This window comes from Gymnogyps californianus, chromosome Z (assembly GCF_018139145.2).
Source record: "Gymnogyps californianus isolate 813 chromosome Z, ASM1813914v2, whole genome shotgun sequence".
Taxonomy (NCBI): domain Eukaryota; kingdom Metazoa; phylum Chordata; class Aves; order Accipitriformes; family Cathartidae; genus Gymnogyps; species Gymnogyps californianus.
This window is the reverse complement of record NC_059500.1, coordinates 49,405,158-49,417,561: the sequence shown is the minus strand read 5'-3', so window position 1 is coordinate 49,417,561 and position 12,404 is coordinate 49,405,158. Positions and strand designations below refer to the sequence as shown.

Below are 12,404 nucleotides of genomic sequence, written 5' to 3'. Positions count from 1 at the left end.
ACTTTATATTATTTTCAGTGACTACCTGTCCCTCTTTCTTTCATCCCTCTCTAGAACATACACTGCAAGAGAAAGTTGAAGGAAGGGTACCAGCCTGAAACTTCTTCCGGTTTCCATTTCTTTCTCACCAAAACCATTTACTTGAAAATTCTCTTCCTCCCTGACAGACTGAAATGTTCTTTTTGTATCAAGACTGCGTAAGAAGGTGGGAAGGGGTACAATGTATTGCTAGCATTTTCTCCATAGCTGTAGCTTAAACTACAAGTTCTTCAGTGCAGCGATGGTTTTTCTTTTACATTTTGCATGCAGCTATGCTTGACTTTTTGCAACAGACAGTGAGAATGGTCTTTACGTATAAACATTATTGGCCTATAAAAATCTGCATTTCCTTAATTTTTTTTAAGTAGTAGTTTGCTTGCATGGTCCCAAGATATTTCTGGGTAGTCAAGGCTGCAGGTAGCTCCTTTGCTATAAAATTCTCAGGATGCTTGCTACCTGATCGTACCAACAAACACATTGGTCTTAATTTATTGGTTTCTAGAAGATCAATGTTATTTTTGAAACTTTCACACTTTGTAATAATTTTCATGGCAATTGTTGTTATGCCCATCCGCTGTGGTTTCCAGAGGAAGCACTTTCCCTTCAGTCTGTGTCAATTTCAATGCTCCCTTTTCAGTTTTCTTGTAGGAAGTCATGTCATTACCTCTTGCAGAGAATCTAGCCTTTTATTTAGAGCTTCATTCCCTTGGGCTATCCTCTGAGACCTACGGGGTAAAGTAATTGTTATTGAAGCGAAGGGGATAGAGTTAGGCCCCGTGTGTGGCACTGAGTCAGCTTTCGTTGGGGGCGGGGGGGGAAGTAACAGAACTGACCTGCTTTTTGGCACATTTAAATTGTGCATGCCACGCTTGAATGGAACCCAGCAAAAAGTTTAGTGTCGAAATGAGATACAAGGAGAATAGATCATTAAAGAAGTGCCAAACAGCTGCAAAAGTGCAATTTTGCTGAATGCTGTTTCCCTTGAGGGTTTTTTCTGATGCCTGAGAAGCTGCTGTATTTACATCCTCCACTGATGCCACTAGACATTTTGGACTATGGGTCAAGGCAGCCAGAATGGGTTTTCAAATGCTAAAACGTATGGGGGAAACGAATTTTAATCCTTTCTTCCCCAAATATAGCTCTCTTAAATCTATAATAAGTATCCTGAAATCTTGCTTCTGAAAACAAAAAGTAATTGATGTATGTTTTGTTTTCTGGATTCGTTTTAACTAATCTTATTTATGTCAGTTTGAAGCAAGGCAGTAATGACAGGCATTCTATAGGTTATCCATTAAGCATGCAGAACTCCAGTCCGTGGAGTTTTGTTTTCACACCAGTTGCTTTTGCCTCAACTGCACTTCAGCCAGATTCAGTACCATAAATGAAAATCTCAGTCTTTTCAGATTCTCATGTAAGCACTTTCTTATACTAGAGTTAATCTTTCATTCTTCTGAAGTCCATTCATTATTCCTTCTCTTGTTCTTTTTCATCTTTTTGTATATGTTGCCCTTAGGTAAATTTACTACCTGCTAACATTCTTTTTAGCCGAAGAATTTCCTGAAGGGAGAACCTAACAGTCAAATGTTAATTTTGACATTTTTTATACTTTTTTTTTTTTTTTTTAAGCACAGTGTGTAAAGTAGATGGTCTTGTTATTCTGGCTGCTGCATCTGATGTTACAAACTCAATGCTTATATTGTCAGGCTGTTAGTCTGTTTGATACCTCTTAATAAGCATCATTTCACATAAGGTGTCCTTCCTTTAGTTTTGTTCCTTCTAAACAGCAGCTAGAGTTCTATGATAACAGCACGCCCAATAAGATCCTGAGTTAATGGTATAACATGGATAAAAATAAAGAAACTGATTCTTAATCACTTGGTATTTTATTTGTGACTTCAGAATAGTCTAAAACTTTAAATGGAAGCTTCCATTCGCAATTATTTATAATTCATAATCCAAATAAAAATTGTTTTGAACTGTGTTTGTTCTCATTAGCCAAGCACTGAGGGCAAGGAAGACAACACGTACAGTGTTTTAATTTGGAATTAAAAATGCCATTTTTATAATGTATAATAAATACATTAAAACTTCGATGAGAGGTCTTATGCTAATTTGCATATGCTGATCTGTATATTTCTTGTTATATGTTTCTACTATAACTGAATTGAGAACAGCTAAAGTTTGAGTAAGCTTTGAATTTCATAAATTAAGAAAAAAGGTTTATTTTCTTTTCGTGTTTCATATTCCTTAAAGATTGTTGTGTAATTTGTCTGTATTTTCATTTTTCACTTTAAATAAAGTACTCCTGAAGATTGGAGTCTTCCAGTCTTGTAAACTTATAGCCACTAATACATGCAAAAGCTGTTTTAAAGCATCTATAACACTGTGCACCTTAAAATTACTGGTTCTAGAAATGGTGTACAGAACAAGGAAATGATTGGTTATTCAAAAGTACACAGAGGGAATATTAGAAAAAATTGTTTTTACATGTCCTCTGGAGGACTGTCTCTGATGTTAAGTGTTCTCAGTCTTTTTAAAGATTAATATGGAGAAAGAAAGCACAGCTTAAATTTTGCGATTTTGCTGTGCAGTTCACTGGTTTGTAGTTTATAAACAGCATCAAATTGGTTTGTCTCATTTTTACTCTCAACTCAGATTTCTCAGCTTCACCATCCTGTAGCTTAAGCCAGAAATATTTATGCATACCCTTGTATTACAGATGAGACGTCTTTGAACAGGTCATAAGGACCTTCTTCCTTATGGCTGCTTTGAAATAAACCTCATCTGTTATTTAGTTTTTGTTAAATTTTATATATGTTCTTTTTTATCTATTTATGTGCTTATCTATGTATATTCAGGGTATCAGAGCATTGCTGGATGGCTATGCGTATACATGGTTTTGCAATGCTCCTGTCTTCTGGCCCTGTTTTTACAAGCTGGGGAGGCAGGCAAAACGGCCAGGTGTGCAGTGCTCAGAATCTTCAGAGTCCCATTTTCTAAATAAATAAGGATCTGAAATTTAAAATACTTTGTTCCTTTATCATGTGACTAGCACCCAAATTTTTCAAAATTTTCTGATTTGCTTTGAATTCAAAGGTAGTTAAAGTGCTCATAGGGATTTTCTAGATGGGGGTACTGTTTTAAATGTATAAATACCCATAAAAAAGATCCTTAGAAGTACTTTGGCTTAAAATAACTTGTCCATTGAAAGTTATATTTGAAAATGGGACTTGGGCACTCTTGCAAATTTTGTGCGTAGTCCAGCACCTTCAGCATAAAAGCATCCTTTCTCCATGCCAACCTTATGAATATATTTTTATCCTGTGAGTTGCAGCTAATTATCTGGGAAGGTCATGCATCTGTTTTCATGAAGCTGCCTGTGTCTTGACTTAGTGTTGGAGCATGGGTCTCCTCTCACACTGAAGACACTTTTGACATTGGAAACACTGCTACCATTATAATTTGCTTCTGCCATATCAGTAGCACATGATGTAGAACTTTAAATAATAGTGAAATCCTCTATAAAATAAGGCATTGTGTGGAGTAAAAGGAAAAGGAAGAGGTCACTGAAAAAAGCTGTTCAGCTGTCTGATTAATTCCTCTTTTTCTTTGATTAATGCAGAGTAATTAATTACAATTTCTGGTCTTAAAATTGACAGTCCTATGTGAATTTCAACCATTATTAACTTGCATTGTGTTCCATTCTTAGGAAGACTTTATAATCACTGAATTACAGACTGGTTGAGGTTGGAAGGAACCTCTGGAGGTCATCTGGTCCAGGCCCCTGCTCAAGCAGGGACACCTAGAGCCAGTAATGTTTAAAATGAGAATTCTTTAGCCCCACTATTGCTGTGGCCTCCTTGGTTAAGTCTTCTCCCCACTAACTTTCCTATAATACTCATCTGTCTGAAAAGGTTTTAACTTTTAAAGTGGTCTGAGTTGCAATAATATCAGTTCCTATAATGTTCGGGGATCACTACATCTGGCCTTTCTGAACAGAAGTCATTTTCTGGTGTATATTTTTAAAACATTTTTATTTGTAACGGAAGACAAATTTTTATTGTTTCATGTTCTGTTCCCAGTTTGCATGTCACAGTATTACCAACACATTCAAAACCAGAAGTGCTCGCTTAAATGCAGATCCTGCGGATGTATATCAATGCCAAATTATATGCTATAAAAATTCATCAGGAGGGTTGCTGAAGTATCTTATTGCTATGTATACTTAAAAACTATGTATACATCTTATTGCTATGTGTACTTAAAAACAAAAGAAAACACTCCTTCTTAGCAGGAGAGGAAAAAAATTCTGCAGAACTAGATGTGCTTTCTCTGAAATTCTGTCAACAGACTTTGTTGATCATGGAACAGTTTCCAGAGCTGCAGATATATTTGTATGTGTAATGTGCAAGTAGGGATCTAAATTAAAGTTCTGAACTCCTTTAGAGATGTGTTTAATCATTATGTGAGAGATCTTGTAACATACAAGTGACCAGGTTCTGTGCCCATTCCCCATGTATCAAGCTTTCTAGTAAGTGGAACTTTTGTATTGTGGAAAACAGATCCGTGACTCAATCTGTGACTGACATGAGTTATTAAAATCATATGTAAATGAGTGCCATCCAAAGGCACATCTGAAAACCCAAAGTATTTGCCTTCCTCCAGATGGCATTTAGAATGAATGTTCAGCATACTCATTATCAAGGATTCCACATCACCCACTAGAAGACCCAAAAATATTGTTTTCCCTAACCTGGTCATGAGTGAGAGAAATCTAAACTGACCCTGACTCTTTGCTAGGGAGTTGGGATATACTGGAAGGACTGTGTACCTATGGGTGCATAAATGCTACCTTCCACATTGGTAATGAATCGTCAATAGCCGAGAAATTAGTTCCTTCTGGACTAAAAAAAATCTAGATGTCTTAGAAAAAATATTTGCCATGTCTGAAAATAAAAGCTCATGAATGAATATATTTTTCCTAGATTGAATATTTTCAAACTCATTAAACAAGACAACAAATGAAATAGCTGAGTTGAGCAGCAAGGGATTGGTAACTGCTGTTTCAGACAACTGCATGGACTTAGAGTGGCTCTGGAGATGTAGGATGAAGCTGTATAGGTTAGTGGCTTCACTAGCTTTGTGGTAGCAGAGGTAAAAGGAAGAAGGTAAGGAATTGTCTCTATGCATTCTAGTTCAGTGATACCTTTAAATATCATGTGGGAAGTAATCAAAGGAACACATAAGATTTTTTTCTGTAAGATTTGAGACACAGCTTGTTATGATGCATTGGTATAATCCTTGTTTATGAGTCATAGGCCCAGTCCATAGACCTGTTTCAACATATGTCTAATTTTTAACATGTGGGCAGTTGCCATATGAAGACTCTCAGGCAGTTTTATATGAGGTGTGAGATATATCCACATTCTTGCTTGGTATTGTTTGTGAGGAACTGCAGCATTTTAGTCACGCTGAATGTGGATGAAAAATTTTAAAAGCAGGATCAGAGCTGACAGCAGCAGACTTACAGAGCTATGTGAATACACTTTTAGGACTAGCACCATAGTATGTAAAACATTTTGGATATTCTTTCTGATGAGAAAAGATATGATGATGTTAATTTGCCACTGCTGTTTTCTGCATTGGACAATGAAATAATGTGATTGATTTCAGCTATGTTAACTTTTATTCTGAAAAGCAGTAGTGTGTTTGAGAACAAAGAAAGGAAAACAGTAAAAATCTTTGTGAATGCCTGTTTGTGGTACTAAGTTTATTTTTGCCTATACCACAGACTTACATTCAAAAGGCCAATTTCATATTATCCGTAATATGTTCTTACAGTAGAAACTCGCTACAGGTCATTTCAGAAGGGAAAACTGTAACTTATAAAACGTGATTAGCCGGTTGTAAAGAGCACCAATAATCTCAACAGTGTTACACTATTGAGATGTAAAGTTACCAGTACTGCCAAATCATTTGTACTCTCTTGTGCTGCTCACTTTATTATCAGTCTGATCAATATTATACAGTTGGGACATTCTTCCGCTATATACATAAAAACAATTATATTTTCCCAGCTATATTGTAATCAGATTATTTACTTTCAGAGGTCTGTAGGTTTACTGTGTTTCTTTCGTTTCTGCCAAATTAATTTTTTTTTTTAACGTGGAGTGGGAGGATTAGTAACTCAACTCATTTTGAAAGTACAAACATTTACCTGAAACTGTAGTGATTCTTTGTAAACAGAAATAGAACTTGCACTAAGTCTTGTATTTAAATACAACGAAAAATGGTATCAGCTGCTCAATGCAGTATTACATGTTTGAAAACAGCTCATCGAAACACCTTCTAATTAGGGTGCACAGTCATTTGCTTTTCTGCAATGCTATTAAGAATTTAGGAGGAATACAAAATCCCGTGTTAGACCTTTTTAATGTTTAAGTCCTGAGACTGAAATTTTGCCTGGCTTCCAACTTTTGTTTGATTTCTCTGATTAATAAAAGTTAGGTCTTCTGTAATGAATTTGGAAGTATGCTGTTTGGCATTTAAGTATAGTGTGCCTGGCACTGATGACTTGTTTTGCTTTTTAAAGGCCATGATTAAAAGTTTTATGGATGTCTACCAACTTGCAAGTTCCAGAATTGACATGTTAGTGAGAGAAACAGCATCTCATCAGCTTCACACTGCAGCCCTGAAGTCCAAGCTCCAAACAGCTTGTCTTCATGAAAGTGAGAGCTTACAATTGGTAAGTCTGCTTTTCAAGTAATTTTTGTCATTTGGATGTGGTTTCCTAGCCAGCATCTCCCTTCATGCTGCTTAATTTCTGTGGGGAAATACAATAATATTGCATTATAAACATAATAGAGCAATAAAACTAGTGTCAACAGAAACCTTCTGAGACTTTTTCAGAAGAGAAAGGGAGTGATAAAAGTTAACACAAGGATTAATTTTACTACTGTATCTTCTACAAGGACCTGTTCATTGCTGCTGTCACTGGAGAAGTATATGTTGTGATTTCTTTGTTTTTGGCAGTACTGTAAATGATTGAGTTTTGTGCCTGAAGAATTTAACCATGTAAAGATATAGCACCATGTTAAAACAGAATGTTACTAGCTGTGCATGTAAACAAAATACTTATTAGGAGACGTGATTTTTTTTAGACAATTGTGGTTATGAATAATACTTCTCACTAAAGTTGCAAGGTTAAAATCCAATTTCAGAAATCATTTCTTGTCTAAAATGTGGGCAACAGCCCACAAAGATACTTGGACTTGTTTAAGGCTAATAAGGTGATTCTTCAGATCTGAGATCTCACTCTGGGGGATTACTGAATGCAGATGTATTTGTGTCACACAGGCAGGAGGCCAGACACATAAACTGTCATAAATATGTAGCCAAGTATGTCCAGAATGAGACTGTGTAAGCTGTGCAACTTGCATACACTTGATGTATTTCTTCTCTATCTTTCTTTACTTTTCCACATAGGATAAAGGAGAAAGCTTTGCAGTTTGGTTTTTTTTTTTGTTCTCCTCTCCTTCCTCCTTTCTCTTCTTTTTTTACTGTGAAGCAAAGGACCATAAAGAAAATGAGGATTGTTTGTCTTTCTTTTTGAAGCAGAAGATCTGTAAGAAGAGAGCCGTCACTAATGCAAATGACATAAACACATCGACAAATGTATATTCAAAAGCTGTGGCTGTGGCTTTGCTTGTTTCCAACAGAATTACATTAATTTCTTATCCTGCTTCTAAATTGGATCAGCACAATGGGAATTTAGCGCAAATAGAAAATATATTAATCAGTGCTGAATTTCAGTTTTAAGATCTTGAGATGATAATTGTTGAATGAAAGCTTTGTTTTATTTGTGACTGCACAACCTGTCTAAGAAACTAAATGAAATTGCTTCACTGAAATTGCTTCTTTTCTCCCCCAACCAGGCTTTCTTTATGTTTTCTACTAGGTTTACATGTGTCCTGCTGAGCCTGTGCCCAGTGTAATTGGGTTGCTGCTTTGCCTGTTATGATTGTTTTTGTTGTTTAAATCAAGATGACCACTTGTGTACTAAGGATTGGGAAGTCTGCCAAACTTGCTGTAGCGAGGTTTGCTTTCATTTGGATTGAGAGAGATTTTAGCAAAGATTATGCTAGTCCTGTCTATGAAGAGCTATGCAGTGGCTTGATATGTTACAGTGAAAACAAACACCTTGACCCCATAGCTCTCTGATGCCTGTGATTAAATGCAGTGCTTTTTAAGTAATTTGAGTCTGCCTACAGTATCAATGTAAAGATGATACTTTTTGCATTGTAGTAGGATCTGTTGGCCCTTCTGTAAAACCCTCTGGGGAGAAAAATAGTTCTTCCTTTAGATGCAGTTTAATTTGAACCTAATTTTAATGTAAAGGCAAAAAATTCAGAATGATAAGTTTCCATGAAAAAGGTATAAGTGTTTATGGTATATTTCGTAGTATTTGGGTTTTCTGTAAAGCTTGTCCCTAACATTTGCAAAAGTTGCATCAAGCATGACTTTTAATAACTTCAGGCATCATAGCTTTCTGGAGTGACTTATATTTTACAGTTTCAGCTGATACTGTTCTGTTCTGATTTTGAGGAAGAAGTTTTGCACTAAATTTCTTTCTGTATTAAAAAAAGTAGAACAGATTTTTTTTCTTGATTATTTTCAACAAAAGGGAGTAATGACTTTCTTGAGCATCTATTTGGTTTCAGAATTGTACACACTTTGTTGGTTTCAATCCACTGTGTTCAATCACATATCCAGTTCTAGTAACATTGCAGGCAAAACTTTTCACGTAGGAGACAAACGCAGCACCTGGACTGTATTAATTGCAGGTCTTCATATGACGTATGCTTGTGTTCCTCGAACGGTAACCTATTGCCCAGTGCTGAAACACATTTTTGAAAAGTCTTTCAGGTGTATACCATGTGTGAACTCTTACCTTATAAGATTGGGTTTTATCTCACTATGTTGTGGCTGTCTCTTGATGTCTTGTATGCTAGTTGCATAAGGTTCTTGCTCTCCCAACTGTCAATTGGATCCAAGTTTGGGCCATTCATCAGTATTGATCTTTTCCATGTTCAGAAGGTATTGCTTTCCTAATTGACCTTTTTGTCCTGAAATTTGCTAACTACGTTGCCTTTCTTTCTATTCACACCACTTTTTTCCTCTTCTGTTGCTTTGGGTTTTGCTGATAATTGTAAAAACAAAACTGATGCCACAAGGCAACATCAGTGATTCTGACTCCTCATCTTTTATCTAAGACTCTGAATTGACGTCTCCATCCTCCAGTCTGCTTCTAGTCCAACCGCTTTCCTTCCAGTCAATAGTGTTTAGATTCTGAGATTGCTATGTGTGCTCATGTTAATGCCAACAGAGGAACAGGAAGGGATATGATTATGATGGACAGAGGTGAGATGAACGCTGAAACACTGCTTACAGAGAAGAGAATTATTATGTGGGGTGAAGGGGAGTCAATAGCGGAATGTCTCTGTACTCTTCGTTAGTGTCCAGCTATCTGTCCGTCATACTCATCTCTGATGATTCTTCCTCTGTGCAGAGAAAGGCCCTGTGCATTTTTCATTCTTGCAACTCTTTAAAATTCAGTATGGCTGAAATACAGATTATTGGTTTTCTACCTAAACCTTCTTTTTTTCTATTGTTCCCTATTCCTGTATCTCTTTTCTGTTTTGTTTTGGTTTTTTTTTTAATTTCACCTGTTTTATTTTTCCTTTACCAAATGCTTCTGAAATTTTCCTTACATTTCTAAAATGTCTTTTTCTTTTATTTCTGTTATCAAACCATTAACATTTTGTAATAGTCTTTCTTTGCAACCATAACAGTTTCACTTCTGTGCATTTCCTTGTTTTTTAAAATTTACTTTCTCTGAAGTGCAAGTACCACAGTCACAAATCTGTCCTTCATAACTTGCTGCATCCCCACGTTAAGGGTCATATCTATAATTGGTAGAGCTAATAATAAGAGTTCAGCTAAGAAGATGTCATTGATATGAGCATGTGTAGTCTTGACTGTAAGGATGTAGGTTGCCAGAGGAGGAACAGAGAAGCCAGCAGTCAGCCTCTAGCATGAAATAATATGGACAATTATTTCACTGAGCACTGAACTCAGTACTGGACTGGCACTGCCATTTTCTCCATGAAATTTAAGAAATTGTATTGTTTCCCTTTACATGCCTCTGCCTTTATGCCTTCTTATGATTTTCCTTAGGAAGCTTAATATGCTTGGAAGGTGGGTTTAGTGGAAATATTTCTCTGGTAGTAACTAACTGTACACATGATCTGTATATAAGCAGAGAAGACACCAGCTAAAATGTTCTTGTATTTCTTTTTTCCTGCCTATTTCTTGTTCAGCAACATCTAGGAATATAAACATCACAAACTGGACTGTGCTTCAAGGTTTCCTATTAAATGAACACTTGCCAGTTACTTTAACAGTACTGGGTTCTGCTGCTTTGATCCGTTTTACTTCTTCTTCAGATACATTTGTTTATTACTATACTTGCACTTTCATTCAGAGTTGCAGTATTAAGTAGGCTTTGAACTGAGAGCTTTTAAGTGCTGTACTGTGCAGTAGTATAGTCATAAGCAATTACTTTGTGGGTGCTATGGGGCAACATGTGGCATCATATTAGTCCCAGGGCAAGCATGTGAATCCATGGTGTCTGTACTGCTAAAGAGTTTGTTGCTGGAAGCACAGTGTTGTGGGGAGTGGATGCAGTGACACTGTATTTTCCAGTGTGACCTGACATATATGAGGAACTGGCAGAGTTCAATTCATTATTAAATTTCTCCAGAAAGTATTTTTGTAGCTTTCAGCCCTGAGATTTTGTACCTGATGTCAGTACTGCTATCAGAATTTTAAGAATTTAAAATATTCTGGTATCAGTTTTGGCAAACAAAAGAAGCTGCTGTTATATTACAAGGGGTCAGGTGTTTCTCTGATCCTGAATGTGCAGCTGATCTGGTGATATTCCTTCCTTTTTCTGCTTTCACTTCAGAATCAAAGGAGAGTAGAAAATGAAGGGGAAAATACAGTAATTTGTAAAGACGATGAAGAGAGAAAAGCTTTGTGTGCACTGGAGAAATGGAAATTTGGGGAGCCAAATGGATAACTTTAACTGAAAGGAGGAGAAGGTGAGTTTCAGATGGGTGAGTGGGGTGAAGTGAAGATCTGTAAGAAAAGCAGAGTTCTCTAACCATGAAAACAACTGTTGTCTTTGGATGCTTCTCCTAACTGGGGTTGAAAATGAAATCACTCATTGCTTTATGTAGCTTTGCATCATCTTTACTTTTTTTTTCCCCCACAGTTGTGGCTGTGTCTGTCCTTTGTCTGAAAATGCCTAGTGATATCACTTAAAGTAATGAAAATACAGGAATTGTAGGTTTTGGTAAGGTGAGAGAAGCAAGTTGAATGATCTTATGCGTGAAAAATCCATATTTATTGTTGAGCTGCTAGTAATTGACATACGCTGTCATATTTTTGTGTTGAAGAACTGTATTAAGGAAAATGTACACTTTTCTTCCTACTCAGAGCAGTCAGCTCTCAGTTCTCATGATCTACTTGAACCCCATTCTTGGGGGGGGAAGAAAAGAAATATTTAAAACTCAAACTTATCAGTTAACTACACCACTGACAGTTTCTTCCTACTTAGCCAGGCTGGTCAGGGCAGTGGTTTTACATGTCTTTCCCCCATACCCTTTGTTTCCTTGTCACCAGTGCAATCTGTTTCAAGGCTGAGACCTGCATCTAACAGGGATGCAATGTCTTACATTTAGAATTATTAGGACCGAACTGGAGACAAAGAAAAAAAAACCTATTTGCCTTTTCACTTGCTGCATAGGAGAAAGGCATTCACTCCATCGGTGTCGTGTTAAATGTCAGAGAGCGCCTTTCATGGGCTGGAGCCATATCTCTTGTGTTAGGACATGGAATGACTGATGTAGCTGGGGGAATTCTTCCCAGATGTTGCAAGAAGCAGATAGGTCCTGGATGAAAACTCTGCTTGGCTTTTCCACTACTTCATGTTAGCCTGATGCACAGTTGAACTGAAAACATTTTTTGAAAGATTTGGAATTGAACTGATTTTGTGAAAGATTTGGAGATACTAGTTCTTAATTTGCCTTGCAGAAAATAATGAGACTTGTTATTTTTATTGTTACCCTCTGTCTTTCAGTGTTTTCTTGGAAGTAGTCTAGGGCAGAATTCAGTAAGATACGGACCTCAAATAATTGTAACTTTTGCTCACTACTGTTAATTACCAGTGCATGGTTTATTTACTGTGAAACATATGGATGTTCTTAAAGTGATAGTAAGTAAAGAAAAATCTGACAGGCCCA

The 12,404-nt window shown here is 36.6% G+C and overlaps 1 protein-coding gene across 1 annotated transcript in view; it reads left to right on the top strand.

Annotated features, from left to right (window-relative positions):
- CCDC171 (coiled-coil domain containing 171) overlaps window positions 1-12,404 on the top strand; it is a 151,859-nt gene that overhangs the window by 123,295 nt on the left and 16,160 nt on the right. The window contains exons 23-24 of the mRNA XM_050913494.1: window positions 6,632-6,784; window positions 11,066-11,201. Coding sequence (XP_050769451.1) covers window positions 6,632-6,784; window positions 11,066-11,179 — 267 coding nt within the window. The 3' untranslated portion in view covers window positions 11,180-11,201. The remainder of the gene's footprint in view (window positions 1-6,631; window positions 6,785-11,065; window positions 11,202-12,404) is intronic.